Below are 22,454 nucleotides of genomic sequence, written 5' to 3'. Positions count from 1 at the left end.
CAGGCTTTACCTTATATATATATATAATTAAATCTTATTAAACAGTATAGAAGAGTTACATACTTCTTTAAAGATGTATGTAATTCCTTTAAGAGTACAACACACAAATATCAAATATAAGCTCAATCTGAAACACAGCCAGCAGTCTAAACAACTCTTTTTAAGGAAAGTATAAGTATATTCATTCACAGAAAGAGAAAGTCTTCAACAGTCAGTGTTTCTGTGCAGCTTCCTTTTGTTTGTCCTAAACATGTATCCCACCATGTACCTGGCAACAGCAGAATAAATCTGTAACACCCCAACAAAATACAGTATTCAAGTGCAGAGAGTACAACAGAAATATTTTACCTAATTTCCAAATAAGACCTGGCAAACTGCTAAATACTCATTTCTTTCTGAGGCAGGGCAAAGTAGTTGAATATATAGAAGTATTCACCTAGCTGGAGTTAAAAATACATCCAATATAAAAGAAAATCACTTCAAAGTCTCTAAGGCAATGGAATTCTGGACATACTATACTGCTCCCCAGTTTAAACCAAAACTGATGAACAAAATTATTACAATTTTGATTTTCACTGAAACCTTATGTGTAAAACAGAATATGTTTTGTTGTTGATTCTGTTCATTTTATCATTTTCAGTTTCTTTTTTCCCCTCGTAAGCGCTCATTCTTGGTTGTTCATGGAAGTAGTAGCAATATTCAAGAGAGTCTCCAAACAAAAATAAATCTCTCATTAAAATACACACTATAACTGAATTGCAACACCTCCCCAATGTTAAGATAAAGATCTTAGAAATATCTGCACTCATGTCATTACTTTTGTTTTAATCCCGTTCTGTTTTTTTCTACCTTCGTTTCTAGAAGCACCATGAAGCTTCCCTCGCCAGCCTTTGATCTTTCTGAAATCATTTGTCTTTCCTGTTCTGGAAACAAAAGGAAATCCAGTATCTGGAAAAGAAGAAAGCTAGCCTCAGTTCATAAATCAAGATTGATTGTTACAAATGTCCTAGTGAACTGTTTATTTCTTTTCAGAGATACATGTGACAGCTCTGTCAAATAACCCATCATTTCCAAGTGCTAAAGTGTAATGTAAATATACTAACAGGGTCCTTTGTAGCTGTTTTATATACTGCTATGCTAGGCTAGAAATAATTGCCCTTGACAAAGAGCTGGACTAGGGTGTTCCAAATTGGATCTGCCTCCTTTGTGGTGTAGACAGGTCTGAGACACAAGGTCTGCCTCTTTACCAGCTCCAAAAACAGTACAGGGAGAAAACAACAGCAGTCAGAATACCAAAGCAAGACAGAGACATTGGAATTAACCACTCTGCACTTTGTTTAGCAAACACGCTTACTGTTAAAAAACAGTATTTGCCAGTAGTAGAATCAGTCACATTTTAATGAAAAATGCATTTGTTTGGATACTAAATAAATTAATACAAGAAATAGTAATTTTACAAGTACATTTCATTGAAAGCTTTGTAAAAAATAATAATAATAATACAGTCAAATATAAAACTAAATAGTCTTTAAAGTATTTTGATTATGGACTTTTCTGTTTTCACTGCTTTTGGAAAGCTTAATATTCCTGTCCTACTGAAAAAGAACACTACCTCTGAACAGCATCAAGTCCCAAATCCCTCTGATCGCTGTCAATATAATGTAATACTTTCAGCAGATTAATGTTCTACTCACCTGGAGAATTGGGGTTTGTTCCTGGATAGCTCCACAAAGAATAATTTGAGTAGGAGAGAGGAAGCTGCACACCCAAGTATTTCAAGTCAATGCTCATTGTTGGGTCCACAGAATTTAATTTCAATCCCACTGCAGGAAGCAATTATCAGCATCAATGCAGCAAGACGTTAAGAAGAAAAAAAAGTAAGGATGTTTATTAAAAAAAAATAAAGTTTCACATTACATAAAGACTTTTCTAGCATTCATCCATGTCTTAAGGGTTCTGAAAAAAAACATTAACAACTGTTACTTGCAATGGATCCTCAACAGGTATGAATTAAAAAGTATTTTAGGGAGATGAAAATGGAATGACTTGATACTTTTTTTTGACTGCTACTGAAGTTTCTGCAGAATTTTAGCAATCAGAATGTCAGCGTTCTATTCATTTCCACAATAAAGCTGTATTCAGTATTCAGCTCTCTCAGGATCTCTCCAAGAGCTTTTTCCATCCCCTTGCCCCCTCACCGTCCTTACAGATAAGCCTGAAATTAGCTAGCCAGCCATCTTGTTGTTTTGCAATAAATCAACCCTCCTGCCTTTTTTCTTTCTTTCTTTTTTTTTTTTTTTTTTAAGCAGGGAGAACATTGTGTGTGTTTCTATAATTCTATGGCTAAAATGAAACAAAACAGTCAGCTTTGTTGAATGGCACTGGTTTGGACACTTAACTGCTTGTTAACATCTTCCTTACCTCCCCCAAATGCTTAGAAAGGCTCATCTTAGCCACAAAAAGTGTCTTTATGAATTAGCAAATCGGGTAAGGACACAGAAATAATGAGGAAAGCAAAAGCTAGCATAACTACTATTCAGCAAGTGAAAGAATATATGGCTATCCAACTCAGCTCAGTCTGGAGTAGAGAATATTTACTTCGTTTGGTTTTGGTGTTGTGTTTGGTTTTTTTTGCTTTGTTTTGTTTTCCAAAGAGAAACCTATGAACAGTGCTGCTGTTGCCGAAGTCTGGGAATCAGTATTAAGTATGCAAGATTTGAAATAAAAATGTATTACTTGACAATGCTCAGGACAGATGAAGTGGTATCTGCACATACAGCAAAAACCTTTTGTTGGTAGCAGATATTTATCTTTACAAGTAGCAAGCACAGTCACTTGATAACTGGCAGCCTAAAAACAACAGCTGCAGAACAAATCTCAGATGTGGTTATTGAAGGAACACCTTTACCAAAGACAGTCTAATGAGATACAATTCCCAAATCCACATGGCAAAGATGAGTACAAGTAAGGCAATGTAGCATTTTGTATAAAAACACGTCAACTGCCAAATGTCAGGACAGCATCTATTTATTTTCAAAGTGATTTTAAAGGAAAGAGCACGCAGTTTATTCTTCATGACACCCTATTTGAATTATTCTGTCGCTTTCAGAACACAGCCTAAAGAGAACAAATATGTCTGTATGGACATCACTAAACACGACAGGTTCTATCACTTCTATCAATTTCTCATCATCTCCAGCACGCTGCTATGTTCAGTTGCTGCATATAGTAACAAATTAAGAACTCCCTCCACAACAATTTTCTCTGAATCATGATGCCAGACAACAGTGCTTTGATTTTCAGGAACGTGACAAGGGATTCAAATTAGTTCAGATAGAAGAGGCTCTCCATAGCATAGCAGTACTCTAGTAGGAGCTTTCTTCCTAACATGCTGAAGCTGAATTCCCATCTTTCAGAAGCATCTTCTTCTTGCAGTCCCAATACCTGTAAGACCTTCACAATCACCTCTTCAAATGCATTTTGCAACCCATCCTTTATCTATGCTAGTCTCCACAGGAAGTACTGATGGCTTTCTAGCCAACCTGAAGTGCTTTTCTGTATCTGATGGCTAAGCACATTAACTTCGTAATGCAAGCTGCGCTAGATATTCATTTTCTTAACTTCACAACTCAACAGCAATTGTAGGCTTCAGGTATCCATGAATATCAAGAGATACTTACGCTTCTCAACTACATGACACAAAACCAAAGCAAAGTTAATGCCAAAAATGCTATTTCCATTTACTATACTACACGGAGGGCAAAAAAGCCAGTAAGCTTCAACCAGATGGTTGAATGAATGTTCAAAAACATGCACTTTGCTTCTTTGAGAAAGGAAGGAGCCATGCCTCTTCATCTGTTTTGCAGTAGACCATAAGGAGATATTAGTTATGATCTGTGGCCAAGAGATTTTGAAGAACAAGATCAAGAATGCTGATTAGGTTGCACTAAGCTCCAAGACTTAGAAAGTTGATGTAACTGGGAAAACACACAGACATTAAACTGGCCAAGAGACAAATTCTAGAGCTTTTTTTAGTACTGCCATACCATAACATTTGCTCAGTGCAACCTGCAGCATTGCTAGTAGCTGACTACAAAAGATTTCACCACAATTTTTGAAATATGACAACACAGATGTGTGAGGCCATGGATGTCAGTGAGGTCTTCATAAAACAGGACACCTATTTTCTGGAATAATGGGAAAGGAAACCTGTATTTAGACTCCATGACACAACCTTATATACCACACAGGTACAATCTAGCTGAGAGGTGGGTTATCTCCTAAGAAGACAGGCTGTGAAAAAACAGCTCTCTCAGCCTACACAAAAAAAGGTTCCAAGAAGACCTCATCATGAGCTTCTAATACTTAATGAAGAAGAGTAGGAACTGCAGAGAAGGACTTGATCAGGGAGTGCAGTGATAGGAGGTAATGGCTTTAAACTAAAGGAGGGTAGATTTAGATTAGATGTATGGAAGAAATTCCTTACTATGAGAGTGCTGAGAATTCACCACCACCAGAGAAGCTGTGGATTAGCAATACAAGCTGGGGGATGAAAGGACTGAGTATAGCCCTCTCGAAAAAGATCTGGGGGTACCAGTGGATGGCAAGCTGGAGATGAGCCAGCAATGTGCAGTCCTTCGTACAGGAGAGACATAGACCTGTGGGAGCATACCCACAGGAGGGCCACAAAAATGATCCAAGGGATAGAACTCCTCTCCTGTAAGGACAGGATGAGAGGGCTGGGGCTGTTCAGCCTGGAGAAGAGAAGGCTGCGAGATGACCTGATAGCAGATTTTTGCTATCTAAAGGGGAGCAACAGAAAACAAGGGGACAGACTCTTAAGCAGGGTCTGTGGTGACAGAAACAAGGAGAAACGATTTCAAGCTTATAGAGGGTAGATTTAGGTTGTATAAAAGAAAAAATAATTTTACAGTGAAGGTGGTGAGGCACTGGAACATGCTGCTCAGGGAGGTGGTGGATGTCCCATCGCTGGAGATTTCCAAGGCAAAGGTGGATCAGGCCCTGGCAACCTGATCTAGACCTGGATGTCCTTGTTCATTGCAGGGCAGTTGGACTAGATGACCTTTTAAAGGTCCCTTCCAACTCTAGAGATTCTATTCTATTCTATACCTAATCCCTGAGAATGTACTAGGCTAGCCTGGATGGCACTATGAACAACCTGTGCTACAGCAGAGGTATTGGACTAAACGATCTTAAAGGTCCCTTCCAACCCAAGCAATTCTACAACACTGAAACTGATTCTACGATTTGTGAAAATGAAAGACACAAACATCAGCTCAACACTGAAACATAAAGGCAGCCCTTTAAATGGCTGCCAAAACTGACAGGTTTGATCTCACCACACATAGTGCATGAGCCATTTGAGATAATCCATGGTTCTTCACAGCAGAAGACCCAACGTAACTAGCAACAGTATCTGGAATCTAAATTCCTACAGCACTGCAGTTATACATATAAGAAATTCAGAGAACCTCAAGAACAAGAGGTATGATGCTTCAATTTTGATCAGTTCTTTCATCAGTTGCTCTGAAGCTTATGTCAAAGCCAGTCTCACTACTAGCAAAGATTTTCAGCATCATCACTCTTTTGATAGCATTGATCTTTCTTCTACCTGATCACAAGCTAGAAGTATGTTGCTGGGTCTTCCTATGTGGCTAGTGAACCTGCATCTATGCCAACTCAGACTATTAGACATATGAAAAGTAGTCTAACTTAAACATTTCTCCATTTCTAGCTCCATCTGTCCTCTACAAGGATTAACTCATCACAAAATAGGCACGGCCTGAAGTCTCAGCATCTTCTACACAGGCTATATAAAATAACACAAACCCTCTTACTTTGCTGTAAGAGATTCAGGAGTAATCTCTTACTTCCCTCCACCCCTTCTAGACTGCAACATGAATGTGTGGAAACAAAAATATTGTTATTGGCTGGCTGAAACTACTTTGGAAGTCTGGAAAAAAAACAAAAAAAAACAAAACAACCACAAAAAAGCCTGGATAAAATACCTTAGATTTTCTTGTCACTGCCACAAGTAGCAAACCAACCACATTTACAGCTTCCCATTCATATTCTCCTATTTGTACATACAAACGTGTACATTCTTCAATAATACTTGTCTAAAAAAAGTAACCAAAAATCAGATGCCAACTGTATTAGGCATAGTTTTAAACCCAGTAGGAAATTGACTCAGTATGATCAAGTATAATATACAACAATATATACACTGCACACTTACCTTCCTGAAGACTAGGATGTATTACTTGCTTATGCCTCAATGTTTTCAGCTCTTCCATCAACTCCTTTTCCAGTACTTGTATTCTTGCCTGACAATCTTCTCAAAAATATAAAAAGTATAAAAGATATTTCATGTGCCAAAAAATGACTTAAATATTCATCTTCCAATATGTCTTTTTAAATTCCCTTACCATGGGGAATACCCACTCACCAAAAAAAAAAAAAAAAAAAAAGAAAAAAAGAAAATTACCTGGATCATTCGTAGTCAACAAGGGAGCCTGAAGATTCTGTGATTCTTCTCCTCCAGCTCTATCAACAGTGTGAATGTCAAGAGCTTCCTATGTACATAAAGAGCCTTGAATAATATGCCTCAAAAAACTGCCTTAGATGCAAACTAAGTCACATCAAGTATCACTGAGATATTCAAAATACAACTAACAAACAAGTATGCTTTATCTTATACAGAACCCCAGATCCCATTATTTTTCCAGAAGTCATTAAGTAAGACAATGCTACGATTAATTCTGGGACAAGATAATGACAGAACTGAGGTGGTCACACATTTAAAAACTCAGTTTAAATGAAAATATACCTTCAGCATGTAAGTAAAAACTGGTTGAATTTAATTCAAAACAGTTTGGTTTTACCTTTGATGCAAAGGACACAAAGAGGACTCCATCAACATCTTCAAGGTCTGGCTTAACATCTGGAAGGACACTCGCAGGCCCCATAGGGCTGTTCTTGCTTGTTATCACAGGTTTCCCTATACCTTTAGGTGGCCGACCAGCTTTGGAGATTTTCAGTTTCCGTGGCCTTCCCCTTTTGGTGGTACCTGATGACAGTGAGTTTTGACTGCTACCAGAGCCTTTCAGGGATGCAGAATTCTTCAGTACTCCAGTTTTTTTTCTTCCACTAATCTCTTTGTCTGAAACCTGACAACCTACAGAGCTCCTAAGATTAAAATTAGGTGATTTAGATAGAATCCACTGGGCCTCTTTGATTGAGGAATATTTCTGTGCCAGTTTATTGCCAGGAGACATTTTTTTCATAGGTATCTCCTCAGTTATAGCAGCTGTGTCTGAGTAAGAACCCTTGTGATTTTCAAAACAGACAGGCAAAGAATCCAGTACTGTAGTCAATGCAGATTTGTCTTTCTTGCAAGAGGACAGCATGGTCTGCGGTAGCTCAGATATCTTCACTGTACTCTTTGTAACCGCACAAGGTTCCAAATAGACCACAGGCATCTTCCCACTTTCCAATTTTAACATTTTTGCCTTGGCAACACCTGAAGGACTGGATAGCACACGTTTCCTAGGCTTGAAGTCTCCATCATTTCTATCTGCTTCACTGTATCTCCTCAGGCATTTTTGTAGGACAGGATCATCATCATCAGTGTTAGAATACTCATCAGTTTCTTCATCCGTGTCTTCCTGCTTCACACTTACTCCTTGTGTGCAAATATTTGTCTCATAGTCATAATCATCGATGGGTTCCTCTTTAATGACTACATTGAACTGTCCATTGGGGTCCAATGGGGATGCCACTCGGGAGCTGCTCTCATAACTGCTAGCAATGGGACTGGGCAGGAAGAAAAAAAAACACAACAGATCTTATTTTCCAGCTTTGCCGAAACATTTTTATCTCCTATAACCCTCTATTGCACATTGTAAAGAACTTCCTAAATGCTCCAAGACATGAGTTGGCTAAATAAGCTGTCATTTACAAGCTTACACTTTAAGTAGCAATCATTCAAAAACAACCAAAAAAAAAACAAAAAAAAACCTCCCACCATCTGCCATCATCGAAGACAATACAGCTTCTTTGTGAAAGTAGCAGCATCATTTCCTTCCCTAGTAATACTGGGATAACATTTGCAGTTTTCCTGTTTGAGGCGTAAGACGAACTGATGCTAAGTTTTTACGTTTTAAATGGTTAGAAGTGGACTCGGTTTACCAAATATTTAATTGTCACTTTAGTAAAAGCTACTTTATTTGCAAACAAGAAGCTAGATAAGTGCTTAATATACTTCAGTTCAAAAGATTTAAGCAAAAATTTAATTAATTCATCCTGAAGCCACACAAAAACCATTCCTAGGTGAAACTGTTGTTCCAAAACTATTACAGAACGTTAACAATCTATTCAACTGTGCACCATCTTCCACTCAGATGGAGTACTGACCTAATCAGAGTGCTACATACCACGAATTGGACATTATGGACAGCCAGTCACACTTCCAAATGAGGGGCTGCTTTGAGGGACAGACATTTCAGTCAGAAAACTACAGTCAGCAGTTCCGTTAAGAACTTCAAAAACTGCTAAGAACTGTTCTTAACAGTCCTGTTAAGAACTTCAAAAACACATAAAATACAAAACAAGAATTTCAAATGTAGAATGAAACTCAGAAAGTTACAGAAGTCCGTTAGTAAGCATATTGAATGGTATACTAATGCACTCTTTGTAAGTATTATACAACATTACATATTAAAAGTATCTTAAAATATTAAAATTACGTTAGCATCATGCAATTACTAAAATGTTCAAAATCAGTATTTATGTTAATTTTTGTTAATGTTAACAATTTCAATAATGTAACAGCTTTTGTAACATCATGATATATTGATATTTTAATATTGTTTATATAGATGATATGTACAAACTCAGAGCTTGTTCTCTCTGTACATTTTTCCCCCTGAAGAAATGACTATTCTCAACTGAATCCCAGACTGCGACAAAGGGAGAGGAAGAAGAGGAGAAAGAGGTTGCGTCAGCCTTGTGTAGACTTAAGGCACAGTTAAAGGAGAAAACCTGGAACACACCAGGAATGCACCAGTCATGACTTGGAGCATTTTCTCATAAAGAAAGACTGTGGTGTAAAACAAGGATGCAGATTTATATACTTACAAACAAAATTCCTAGAAGGAAGACAGACCCTTTCTAGAAAATCTACAGGAACTTAAGTAACCAGAATAAAGCTTGAAGAAAAAAGCGTGCCTGCTGAGGTAACAGTAGTGCTGCTGAAGAATCTTGTTTTGTCTACTGTCTTCTCTGGCCACTGAGTTTTCTATAAGCAAGTTCCTAACATTCATTTCACGAAGAATGTCAAATGCAAGATTAAAAAGCCTTTCTTCTTCAAGGAGCAAGAGAAATTCTAAGACAATATGCTTAGAGGTCCTGGGCAACTCTTAAAACTCTCTAAAATGAAGAGACAAATAAACGTCTCATTCAAATTCTACTGTTTCCAATTGAAAGCCAAACAAAGTCTGGACTTTTCCAGACAACTTTCCTTACCCACTGCAAAATGCATTCCTCAAGCTAAGGAATATCATTCTGTGAGGGATTTGGACAGTACCTACTAAATCAAAGAAGCCCTGCTGTAAAAATCAAATTCCTAGGCACAAATGCCACTTTCCTCTTCCAATTACAACCGTAAGCCAGATGGTGACAAGTGAGGTATCATCCATGTGTGCACATAAAAAAGATTAAATATTTGTCCAAATATTTTAAATTCAAATGCAATTATCAACTTCACGGACTATAATAACAAGTTTCTTCACAGCACTGTTCTCATTTCTTTTGCTTTTAGTTTGTGACGTGCACTGCTTCTACCACAACCACAGCAACACCTTTTCCTATATTCTCTGGGAAGGCAGATCATACAGTCTGTCCTCTCGGAATCTTCCCTCTAATCCCAGATCAGCTAGAAATGGTGAGATCATGTCTGAACTGCTTCTTTCCTTACCTGATGTGGGACAATGCTCACATTTAAGCAAGTTTTTTTTTTCTTAATACTCCCACGTAACAAACTATTTTGTAGCTCACGATTAAACAGCACACACACAGAAGTAATTCTCCTGCATTTTGCCAAAATAAACCACACAGCTGCTCACGTACTGAATTTTTAGCTGCTCGTTTACCTGGATTTTTCTAAGTAGATCATTTTAAAATACACTACGGAACACATGGACTCTTCTGGAATTGATCTAGAAATCTGTCGCTATCTGTGATTGAGGCTGGAGGATGATTACTACAGCGCTCTTCCAAAAGCCAGGGAGGAAAAGAAAACCAAACTTTCGGACTAAACACAGCACTGCTAAATTAGAAAAGCAGGCCTACGGGAGCATTCAAACCTCTCACAGTATTTCTATTTTTGAACCAAAAAAATTCAAAAGACCTTGAAAGGGAAAAGGGTGCAGCAGCCTTTAAGACTTAAGAACCACGATCTTTTGCTTGCAATTCCCTCCATGCTCCCAACGTTTGAGTGGTTGAAGGTATAAACGTCCACTTAGAAATGCCCATAACTAAAATTAAAGATTGGTTTTTCTTACAATACACCTGATAAAAAGAAGCATATTTCCAAAGCACTGAAGAAAACAGACTACCTGGTATAATGAGAATATTTATTTCCAAAGTGCAGGAACAACTCAAGATTCAAATTCTTCTCAGCTGCATGCACACTCTTACGAAGTTCCACTTGCAGCAAAGGAAACCCTTCAGTCAGCAAAACTAAGCTCAAGTGGGATAAACATTCCACACTACAGCACTAGGAACTCCACCTCCCTTGGACACATCACCTGACAGCAGCAGCTCCCAGTTTCTAACTCTTCCACACATTTAAAGCCAGCCAAAATCACCACCCTGTCTTGAGGCAAGACAATGCCCATCAATTTATAGGTAATACTATGTACAGAGAAATAACAGTTATCAACATGTAAATATAACACTTATTGTTTGATAAAGGAGGATACCACTCACTCAAACGCTGTCCTTGAAAGGCTGATGCAAATCTGTAAACAGATTTGAAGGAGAAAAAAAAAAGAACCAATGTCCTGAACAACTCGGCACATAAATAAAGAGTTCTGCCATTCCTTGAGTGAGATAATTTTTTTATTTCCAAGTACAGAATTTGGCTGTTTTGCACAGACTACAGAAGACAGAACAAAAAGCTGGACTAATTTTGAAGGTTGTTTTAGAACTGTGAGAAATATTTATTGATAAAATGATTAAAGCACATAACAGAGAAAAATCCCTTAGGGACTCTCCCTGTATGAGCAGCTTTAAGCACACTTAAATGAATTGTCTTTGAGATGAAACTGTGGAAGGCATCTTATACACAGTGAACCAGAAGAAACAAAGCCTGCTGAATCAAATGAGTTGCTCTTCAGTAAGGTTCTCGAGTCCCTACAATTACTCAAAGGGGATAAGAAAATTCTAAAACAGCCCAAATTTTACTGGGTCAGATACTATTTACACTTTCAGCACTATGGTTTTTATCCTTTGGGAAACAAAGGGAAACAGGAGAGAGGAAAAAAACAAAACCTCAGAAGCTATTGTTTGAACATCTTTCCAAATGATTTGCTTCAATGACACTCTTCAGGCAAAGCAAATGAACAATGTGACCGCAAGCAAAACTTTAAGCTTTTGCAACAGGAACTGACTCCAAAGAGAAAAAAAAAATCACTTTTAAGACAAATTAAGTTTTCAAGCTTCTCAGTAGCTACTTTCGGAGATGTAGTGTTTTACTTACAATCTGAAAAGTTATCTAAGCGTTGATCTATAATCAGAAAAGAGTTTCTCTAGAATTTACATTTTTGGACAATCTAAGAAGTATAGGAGATGTTCTCTCTAATACACTTCTACTGGAAATTACTGCGTAATCTAGGACACTCCAGATCCACAGCAATTGGAGTAGACAGGACTAATCACAATCAGAAAGTCTCAATGAATGGACAACTTTGTAATTCAAGGTTTTGCAGTTACTCAAAATGCAAGAAGATCATTTCTCCAAGGAAAAAAAAAACAACCAAACAAATTTTTATCCTCTCTAAACACAATGAATGTACTACAGCCTTTGAAGCAAGCTATAATTACATTGTAAGTAACGCACTTTTTCCCTTCTAGGAAGCGAACTTGAATTACACAGTTAACATCATCTGATTTCCTAGTTACTTGACAAAGTAGTTATGTGTAGTAAATTGGCATACTCATCTACGTAAGGTTGCTTTTGATACTGATTTTTTGGCAGATTAAGTACTGAAGCACTGAAAGGTGATGAGCTGCTTCAATCTCCCTTGAGGAAGGAAAGAACTCCCATAAGTTACTGACAAAACAGCTGCCCTGGAGTAGCCACTACACATACCCAATCCAAACACACATCATCCTCACACACCCTCAATCATTCACTAATGAAAAATGAAGAAACACAGACAACCAGTTGTGGTGGTAAGAAACTCTTAAAAAAAAAAAAAAAAAAGGCAATTTTTGCATGACTGAAACATGCTCTCTTTAAAATTCAAAACAACTAAATTTAGACTTCTAAATACCACAAGAGTTAAGAAGGATCCCTCAACATTTCTTTACAAAGCGAGAAAAGCAACATAACCACCAAACTCTTGTACTCCTCAGATACATTAGAAAGTTCAAACTGATAGATGACTGTCTAAAGGAAGGAAAAGTTTTCAGCAATAAGTATTCCACCATTTCAGGTCAAACAAATGTTATCTGTCTACTAAGATCTCATTATTTGATGCTTTACCAAATACCTCACTCAACAGGCATTTATTATAAAAACAGAATGCTAACCCACCTCTCAGTGACTTCTTGTTTTAGCTTTAGCATATCACCGGAAGGTAGGCCAGTGTCCAGGAAACCTACAAAGTCTTGTTCTGTATTAAAGGATTCTTTCTCCAGGTTCATGGCTGATGAGTTCTGACCAATGAATGAAGAATCTATTCTCCGATGTAATTCTAACACGTCAACTTCAGCAGGGCAACTATGAATGCTGGCAGAGCTAAAAACATTACCTTCTTCCAGTTCAAAGCTATTGTTTTGTTTCATATCACGCTGAGGCCGACTATTCAAGCCATCATCTCTGAATCCCTTAGCAAAAGGATTGTAATCTATTTTCAGCTGGGTAATCTGAATATTCTGGTAGGCTGTAACGGCAAAGAACTCTGTCTGTGGAAAGGTAAACGTATGGACATCTGGGCCATTGAGCTGAATGACTTCCGTGGCTTTGTCTGCAGGAACCAAGTGAAGCCGTGGCAGATAGCGGTGCATAGAATGTAAGATTATATGACCCTCCTGGTCCAGGGTATTGTTGGTAAGCTTGAGTTTGTAGAAAGATACCGGCTGGTGCATCCAGTACTGGCCAGTGGAAGGCGACTCCGGATGAATAAACACTCGTCCAAGAACGTGGGGCTCTGCCTTCCCACTGGGCTCCCACCAGCGGCCATTCCATTTGTATCGGTGATTGTCCACTGGGGAGATGTCCATGACCAGGATGTACTTCTGGCTGGCATCCAGACCTGTAATCCAGTATCGGCAGTATGGGAACATGCGCCTCCCCTGCTTCGTCAGAATCATCTCCGTGTTGCGATGGTAGAACTCATTCCACATACTGTTGTTGTCTAGGGTGACAGTGATGCCCCCTGAGACGCAGTCAGCTGGGAGGCAGGTCTTGATTTTGGGTTTTACTGGCATTAATACACCACTGGCCAGAGCGCAAGCATCACGGTTGGCCACTAGGATTCCTTGGTCAGCTTTGCCATTTCCCTGCTGTTGTTTCAAGATAACAAAAAAGGCAGGTGCTGTACTAGACACTGTCCCACCGTCCCGGTTAGCCAGCACAATCTGCTGTTTCTCCATGATGAGCAGTTTTATAAGTTCTCAAATAAAAAGCAAATTCTGATACACGATTCTGATAATCATCTGCATGTATTCACCATTCTGGAAAAAAAAATAAAAATCAGTTAAAGTCCTTTAAATAAATTCTCTCTCATAAGAAGGTTTTAACGTCTCTCAAGGTTGTTTGTTTGTTTTTTTTAACAGTTCTCCTCTTGAAAAGTTTAAAGACAAACAGTACCAAGTAAAATCAAGCACAATTAGCACATAACAAATCAAGGCTATCAGTGCATATATAGCTCACTTCTTACAGATATGGGTTACAACACCCTTACAAATCATTTTCATTTAATGCCCTGCCATGACAGCAAGTTGCTTTGCTTGATGCATCAAAGTCCTCTTTGTTCTGACACTGGTTTAACACTTCAGGTCATCTACTGAAGAAAAAGCATTTAGCAAAATGTGCAAAGATTTCAGAAGAGAGGGTGGCACATTTCTCATACAAAGGAAAAAGCTGCTTCACTCTTCTCAGAAAGAGGTCTCAGAGATCCAAAATTTCTCAAAAAATGAAAAGGAGAAGGAATAAAAACCTCCCAATTTCTGTAATGAAACAGACTGTCTGTGCAGTTAGGATTTCTTTGGGATCCCCTTCTTCCTCCCATAAACTCAAGTCTTTTGAAAAGTCTGTCCAAGACAGAGACAAAGAATGGAAGAAAGAAAAAAGTAGTTTGAATGGATAAGCTTGCAAACAAAGCAAACAATCTAGCCCCCCAAAAAGGCAAAGCAGTCAAGATAATATGGTAGAATGGAAAGCACCAGAGCTACCTTAGGTATCTGTTTTCTAAACTATCAGAATAATGAAATCTATGCAAGGAAACATCAGTATGGGTATGATCAGCTCAATCACTGTTTTAGAAACTAAAACATTTCCTCAACCTGCACGTAATTACATTTTTGTGCATCTACTCCACAGGTGAGTATGTAACCAATATCCTAAGAGGCAAAAGTGAAAATGTCATTCTTTACACAGCTTGTACATTTCCCATCGCGAAGGTTTAGAGTAAGCTAAAGAGTAACTTACAAGAACACCTTTCAGACATTTTGCTTTAAATCTGATTATATCTGAACATCGCATTGAAGGAAAAAAAAAACAGTCAATTTTTGTAAGAAACGCATAGCTGGGAGGAAAGCAGGAATATGAGATGAGGAATTGCCATCAGCTGGAGTTACCTGTGCAAAGCAGCTACCACATGTCTGTGGGGCATAATTAAAAACTCAGAAGATGGGCATCAATCCCATGAGGAATGTTCTCAACACTGAAGGAATACAGAAGTCCTACTTCAATCCTTCCAACTTCACTACTCAGAACTTCATACATAAGATAAATTGGAGAGAAAAAAATGTTCTGCACAGGTTTTAGAAACTGTGAAGTTAAAAGACCTGGATGCCACTTCTACTTGGAGAAAGAAATACTTCCCCATATAGGACTACTTAAGAGAGTCTAGAACACAGAAGGAAGAGCCATCACAAGAAGAATGCAATCACATTCAAAGCTGCATGTGACTTCCCACATACTTACAGACTTTACATTACTGCAAAACTACACCAGCTTATTAAAGTGATTCTACATTTGGTAAAAGATTCTCAGAAAGGCTTTAAGCTTGCTTCAAAAACATGCCAGCCACGTGTTCAGCCAAAATACAACGTATACAAAAGACTCCTGAGTCACTGTTCCGTTTTGCAGTATTTAACAACACCGCACTATTTCAGTCAGTTCTGGGGCACGCAGTGCTCCCAGTATCAGATGTGGCTGGGATGTTAGTGGTTGCGGTGCGATTACAGGCACTTACAGCAGGCAAAAGCAACGTAACTTCAATATCAGCACCATCTATTCCCAGCACAATTTCACACGCACTCTTACACTTGGTCTGACACAGCAGCCACTTTCATTACAACGGGGAGCTCCGCGTACTTGTGGAAGCCCCAGTTATACTCGGATTCAGCTATATTTCAGCCGTGCGCAGACCCGATATTTAAAAGCAGACTTCTCATTGGTCAGCACACCGAGCAAAAACATCGAAAGTGGCTTTAAAACGTGCGGGAAGACAAACGCGCAAAACGCAAAACCCCGATTAGGAGACGACTCCTATGCGAACCAGGCGAGGCTGCCGCACGCAGCGCTCCCAGGCAGGGCATTCCGCGCGCGCTTCTCGTGCCGCAGGCAGCAACGGGCGGCGGGCAGGCGGCGCGCGGCGGGACAAGGCACGGCACGGCGCGGCTCTCCAATGGCAGCGGGCACCACACGCGCAGCGCTGCCGTTCAATGCCGCCCGCCCGCGCGTCCCGAGCGGAAGGCGGGCGCCCCGAGCGGGGCAGGTGCGGCGCGGCCGAGCTCTCGTCGTCGCCGCCGCCCCTCCTCCCCCGCGCCGGACGGCCCCCGCCGGAAGCCCCGGCACGGGAGAGGCAGCCGCCGCCGGGAGCCGCCCGCGCCTTTCCGGGAAGCGGCCGCCCGCGCGGCGGCGGCAGCCCCGGCCGGCGACGGGAGCGGGGCCCGCGAGGCGCCCGCGCCGCTCCTCAACGGCTCGGCGATGCGCGGACGAGGCCGGAGGAGGCGCGACGCGGCGGGCGCTCCCGAGGCGGCGACTCGCCTGCGGCGAAGCGGCCCCGAAGCGGCGCCTCGCGTCACGGCAGAAAGCGGCCCGCGCGGCTCGGCCCGGCCGGGGTGCCTCGTGGTGCGCCGGGTGTTAATTTTCGCAGTCGGGGCAGGAAGCGCGGAGGGAGGCGGCGCGCGGAGCAGGGGCGCGGCGCGGCCGAGCGCGAGGCCCGGTCAACGGCGGCGGGCGGCCGCAGGGCGGTAGTTACCGTGCGGCTAGGCGCGGGCCCCCCGCTCCCTTTCTCTTCACGCGGACCGTGTGTCCGCCAGCTGGGAACAACGTGCGTGCGCACCGCGCTGACGTCATCGCGCCGCAACGCGCGCACGCGCGCCGCCCGCTCACGCCCCCCTCCCTCCCTCCCGCCTGCCCGTCACGTGCCCGCGCCGGGCCCGGCCCCGCACCGCGCGGCGCCCCGCCACGAAGCTTCTGGAACGGGTGCGGGGTCGACGTCGCCCCGGCGGCGCCCGCGCTCCCCGGCGCCTTCGAAGCCCCGCTCCGGGCCGCGGCCGCGGCCCCGCCTCTGCCCCGGGGCGCGGACGAAGCGCCCGCCCGCTCCGCTCCCCCCCGCGGGCCGCCCGGCCCCGCCTCCGGTCACGGGACCGGCCCGGGGCCCCGCGGCGGCGGGGACGCGGCCCGCGCTAGCACACGACGGCCGTGGGGCGGCGCCGGCGGAGGCGGCGGTGACGGCGCGCCCCGGTCTTCGGGGGCCGCGGCGGCGCCGCCGCCTCCATCCCTCCCTCCTTCCCTCGGTGCTTCCCCGGGAGAACACGAGCCCCCATCCCCCATGACGGCACGCCCCGCTCGCGGGAAGCCGCGCGCAGGACGCATCCCTCCTCCTGCAGCGGTTTAGCAGGGCAAGCCTCACGGCACCACGAACACCCCCAGACTTCAGGCAGCCTCGGGAACCTGGCAGGAGGACCAGTGCGCTGCGGTACGTCGGGGAGCCTGGCAGAGTATGGAAGGTGGCTTAGCTCAGCCCTCATCTGGCACAGTTTTCTTCTCTGCGTCTGGGCAAGCGGGGCTGAACACCAACCCCAAGCTGTCAGTCCTCTGGATAGGTCAAGGAAAGTACATTTTTTAAATCGGGTGCTTTGAGAATAAGCTCGTTGAAACAATTCTGAACATTCAGGGATTACACGTATAAGGCACGCACCTGTGGGAACACCACTATTCCTCCCCTGTCAGGATGTTTACTTGCATATCCTCTATGGAGGGACAGATAACCAGCATGCTAGGGCGTCAGGCTCACGTCAAGCTTCAGCCCCCAGCAGCCCAGCTGTGCTGTAGCCACAGCTTCTGTGAGGACACCCTCAGTTACCGAACACAGCTGTGCCACTGCTGTCAGGATGCAGAAGAATGGAAGGAGTCAAGAAAGCAATCCAGTCTAAGGGCAGTTATAATAACTCAAATTGTAAACATGTCTATTAACTGACTGGATTAGGAATCCCATTAATATATTTGAATCCCAGCTGCTGTCACCAGTCCTAATGCTTTTCTTCTTCCTTTTTACAGTCTCCCTGCTATCCCATGTTCATCTCTCTGGATGTTTCTGTCCTCCTGCCCTTCCTTCTCCACCTCTGTCTCACCAGTCTTCATGCACCCTTCTGACAGACGTGTGTAACCCTCAGCAGACTGCACACTGACACGAAGCAGCAGCAGCCTCACACACCAGTGACCTCTTAGGTCGAACCACCTCAGGAGAGCAACACGCAGAAGAGCACTATTAAAGGCATAACTTGGTGGTAAACCCACCAAGCCACCTTCACATTGTTTTATCACTGTAAATCACTGTAAACCTCTGTTAAGCATGCCACGATTAGTTTGCTGGGTTATGAAATGAGCGCATCCAGCATTCCCAACATTGCAGCTGTGCACCTTCCACCATGAGAGAAGATGGAATGCACAAATTGCACCTTCTGTGCAAGACCAAAGCATGTCCAGCAAGTTGAATGGAATGGCTACCATTGTACAGATCTAGCTCCAAAGCAGAAGTTAACTCTCTACACTTATCTTGATGAAACATTTGCATACCATATACTAGATCTAGCAGTCATCAACTGAGCCATTTATACCAATAAGAGAAGCTGCACTGAGCTGAGTAGCAGATAGGGCCACATGCACGGCCCAGCAGCACGTGTTCCAGCAACGACAAGACAAGTTGCAACAGTCTGTTGATACTGCCAGGGATTTTGCTACCATTTGACCTGACTCGTGCAGTGATCCTTGTCTGGAGCAGAAGTGGAACCTCTAGTTAATCAACAGAGCAAATTCACCTGTAAAAGCACAGCAGCTCTACTGCTTCCCACCAGCATAAATAACCAGGTTCTGAGCAGTTTATAGCTGTCAAGGGACAGGAGCGCAGCTGCCCATTTTGACCAGTGAAAATGGCAGCTTTAAGGCCTCATTTGTGCTAGACACCAACCGGTGGCATAGAAATGAACTAGTCTTCACCACCTGAGTACTGTCCTTCGCAATCAGCGGAGTCACCTTATGGTAACTGGTAAGGTTACATTTGAAACTCTGAAGTTCACTACCAAGTAGCACCCTCATCCACCACGTGCCTCTTTTAGACTTATTTCCTGTTTTGCAGTATCCTAAAAGCATGAATTACAGTCTTCAAATTTTACTTCCCAACAGTATCAAGTAAACTGCACTCATTCTTCCAGTAACCCCTGCCAGCACAAAGTATCAATTGTAAGCCTACATGTTACAAGTAACAAAGATACAGAACTTTCACCAACCAGCAGTCCACAGAGATTGCCAGTAGAGCTGTAGTGAAAATCTGAGCTTTTCACCCACTCCTATTCAGAACCTATCTCAAAAAAGGGTTCTGTAACAGACCACCACCCAGAGGGTCCAGGCTTTGCTAAGGATTCCTATCTGGGAGATCGACAATCTTAAGCAGAATGTGTAACAGTTGCAAACCTGCATAATATATAAAAGAGGTGCTGACTGCATTTATTTTTTGTCAGCAATTACCTCTTCAGTTTGAACATAAAGATCACATCCAATATGAGACTTCTGCCATATGGCATACTTTCACATACAGTACGTGAAAGCCACTGCTGCTGGAGCATTTCTTAAGCATGAAGAAGGATTTCAGCTCTCAAATTCACTATCTAGAAGTGACAGTAGCTGAAACTGGCTAAAACAACAGCCACCCAAACCAACCATGACGGTGTAATACCGTCACAGTGGAATGAAATAGCAGTCTTAGCCCACAAGTTTGTTAGCACTAAGACCAGGCAGCCCTGACAATTGTATGAAGTCCCAAGTTATGGCCATAAAAAAGATTTATAAAGACTTGAGTATTTAGTCACGCTGTAAGTAGTAAGAAGTGTTGTACAATATGTATGCTAGAAGGGTTAAAATACAAAAAAACACTTTCTTTAGCTATGTTCTGCCACTTGGGAGAATGATTAACACAGTGTCACACCACAAGAAAGTCTGTTAATTCTCAAACTCCAAGTGATTTAACAGCCTATGCCAGGATATCTAGTCCCACTTTCCATACCATTACATGTCCTGCTGGCTTCCAACTGCTTCTCCAGAAGAGTTTGGGCCTGCCAGAGCTGAATACTTGCTGTACACACATTGCAGTACCTACAACAACTTTGAACCCCCATGCTTAGGCAACGGATACCAGTATTTTACACCATTTTATTTATAAAAGAAGTAGCATAAAATGTTCCTTTAGCTATAGTGAGAAAGTATAATTTAATGTCAAGAAGATTATAGGTATGATGGTAGAATTTAGCTTAAGTGTATGATTTAAAAAAGAAACATTGAGAAACTGACTGTTACATAGCACTAAAAAAATAAATAAAAAGAAAAAAACAGCAAGAAGTCTGCTTCTCCAGAATCAGGTTTTCTTGATGAAAACATACCACACAGAACTCACAACTCCCAAAACAAATATGTATGACAGCTTTTAAGCCATCAGATTTCAGATCAGAGCATTACTTTATACTAAAACCAAATGTACATCTTAATATCCAGAGCCCTGAAGATTCCAGGGTGATTGTTCAGTTGGCAACTGATGTCATCTACTTAGATTTCTGCAAGGTCTCTGACACGGTCCCACACCATATTCTTATCACTAAATTAGAGAGATGTGGATTTGAAGGGTGGACAATTAAGTGGAAAAGCAATTGGTTGGAAGGTCTCAGCCAGAGGGTTGTGGTCAATGGCTCTGTGTCCAGATGGAGATCCAGTACTCTTTATCATCTTGATCAATAATACAGGTGATGGGATTGAGTGCACACTCAGCAAGTTCGCTGATGACACCAAGCTGAGCAATGTGATTGATACATACAGAAGGAAGGGATGCAATTCAGAGGGACCTTGATAAACTTGAAAGGTGGGCCCTTATGAACCTAGTGAGATTCAACAAAGCAAAGTGCATCTTTGCACTTGGGTCAAGGTCAAGGTAATCTCAGACACACGTTAGAATGGGGAGAAGAACTCCCTGAGTATCACTGCTGAGAAGGACTTAGGGGTCCAGGCTGATGAAAAAATCAACACAAGCCAGCAGTGTGCACCTGCAGACTGGAAGGCATGAAGACAGGCTGAAGGAACTGGGCTTGTTCAGCCTGGAAAAAGCTGTGGGGAGAATTCATTGTGACCTTACAGTACTTAAAGGGAGCCTATAAACATGAGGCAAATCAGCTTTTTACATGGGTAGATCATGAAAGGACAAGGGGGAATGGTTGTAAACTAAAGGAAGAGAGATTTAGATCAGATGTCAGGGGGAAGTTTTTTACTGAGAGAGTGGTGAAGTGTTGGAATGGGCTGCCCAGAGCGGTGGTGGATGCCCTCACCCTGGAAGTTTTCAAGGCCAGGTTGGATGGGGCCTTGGGCAATCTGATCTAATAGTACTTGATCTAGCAGCTGGCAGCCCTGTCTGAGGCATGGAGGTTGGAACCTGCTGAGATCAATTCCAACCCAAGCCATTCTACAATTCCGTAGGTGCTTCATAAACTATCAGCTGTGTCCCTGCAGAAGCCCTAGTTTCTATTCTGCACGCAAACATTTTGGAAAGGATGGAAATGCCCATCACAACTTTCTGTCCCCCATTAACTCAGTGCTTTAACAGCATTAATGATGCAATGCAAAGTGCACAATATTCACTCCTTCTCTTCTAAAGAATTATAACTTTTCAGTATATAAGAAATGTTCCCAAATACTGAAGGCAACAGAACGGAAACACACAACCCATTTATACGGGCTATGAACCACTGGTAAGGGGACTGGATGAAAAGTCAGTGTTCACTGCAAGCTACCAAGGTATTTTACCTGTACAGGTATTTATGGAATGTAATTATTTCAACATTTAAAATAATGTACTTTCCTACTTTATCAAAAAGTCACTCATATGCCCACTACTCATATATTCAATGATTGCTTTATTTTTTCCATATACTGTTACTTCAACAACTGAAAACCAAAGGAAAAAAACAACTTCTTGTGCTTTCTCCCATGTGGCGATGGCCCTAATTAACATGCACAACATCATTTTGATGGACTTCAGTCCCTTTATGGACACATCATGAAGAATGTTTGTCACAAGCATAAATCTTCGGTTGAGGATGTTCTCAGCATCATAGAAAAAAAAGATGGCAAAAGAAATCAGGAAAAGATCTAACTTTCAGCACCATCCTTCTCATTCGAGTGTTGCTAAAGTCATCCATGGCTCTCATCCATCAAACTGTAACTGCCACAAAAATCCTGCTCCCCTTCAAAGTTACAATATATGAGAATAACACCAACTGAAGTATCAAGTCATGGTAATGGGCTCCAGGCTTTTCTTTAAAACCTCTCTTCACTTCTGACTTGCAGACACAGCCTGCGGTCAGGCGGAACACACCACACTAACAGTAAGCAACAGTCAATAGATCAACACAACTGCACAACCACCACTATT

The 22,454-nt window shown here is 42.1% G+C and overlaps 2 protein-coding genes across 10 annotated transcripts in view; one reads left to right on the top strand and one right to left on the bottom strand.

The window, feature by feature from the left end:
* The window catches only part of MGA (MAX dimerization protein MGA), a 58,545-nt gene that overhangs the window by 34,624 nt on the left and 1,467 nt on the right, over window positions 1–22,454 (bottom strand). For 8 of the 9 annotated variants that reach the window (XM_085224806.1, XM_085224811.1, XM_085224808.1 and 5 more), the window contains exons 2-7: window positions 12,842–13,983; window positions 6,906–7,836; window positions 6,509–6,596; window positions 6,260–6,355; window positions 1,695–1,823; window positions 850–948 (exon numbers count right to left, since the gene is read on the bottom strand). In XM_085224806.1, the coding sequence (XP_085080932.1) occupies window positions 850–948; window positions 1,695–1,823; window positions 6,260–6,355; window positions 6,509–6,596; window positions 6,906–7,836; window positions 12,842–13,902 (2,404 nt within the window). In that variant the 5' untranslated portion in view covers window positions 13,903–13,983. Of the gene's footprint in view, window positions 1–849; window positions 949–1,694; window positions 1,824–6,259; window positions 6,356–6,508; window positions 6,597–6,905; window positions 7,837–12,841; window positions 13,984–16,739; window positions 16,883–22,454 lie in introns of those variants that run through there. The other variant, XM_085224807.1, reaches the window with a different exon arrangement.
* LOC146544287 (uncharacterized) lies at window positions 16,027–20,415 on the top strand. Its single transcript, XM_085223837.1, has 2 exons — window positions 16,027–17,462; window positions 18,044–20,415. Exon 1 carries the CDS (start codon window positions 16,027–16,029, stop codon window positions 17,317–17,319), a length of 1,293 nt encoding a protein of 430 aa, XP_085079963.1. The 3' UTR covers window positions 17,320–17,462; window positions 18,044–20,415.

This window comes from Meleagris gallopavo, chromosome 5 (assembly GCF_905368555.1).
Source record: "Meleagris gallopavo chromosome 5, MGAL_WU_HG_1.1, whole genome shotgun sequence".
NCBI lineage: Eukaryota > Metazoa > Chordata > Aves > Galliformes > Phasianidae > Meleagris > Meleagris gallopavo.
The sequence above is the reverse complement of the archived record's forward strand: the minus strand, read 5'-3'. Positions and strand labels throughout refer to the sequence as shown.

Bases quoted from the DNA above. Each gene is read 5' to 3' on its own strand.
- LOC146544287 (XM_085223837.1), top strand. From the start codon at position 16,027: ATGCGAACCAGGCGAGGCTGCCGCACGCAGCGCTCCCAGGCAGGGCAT.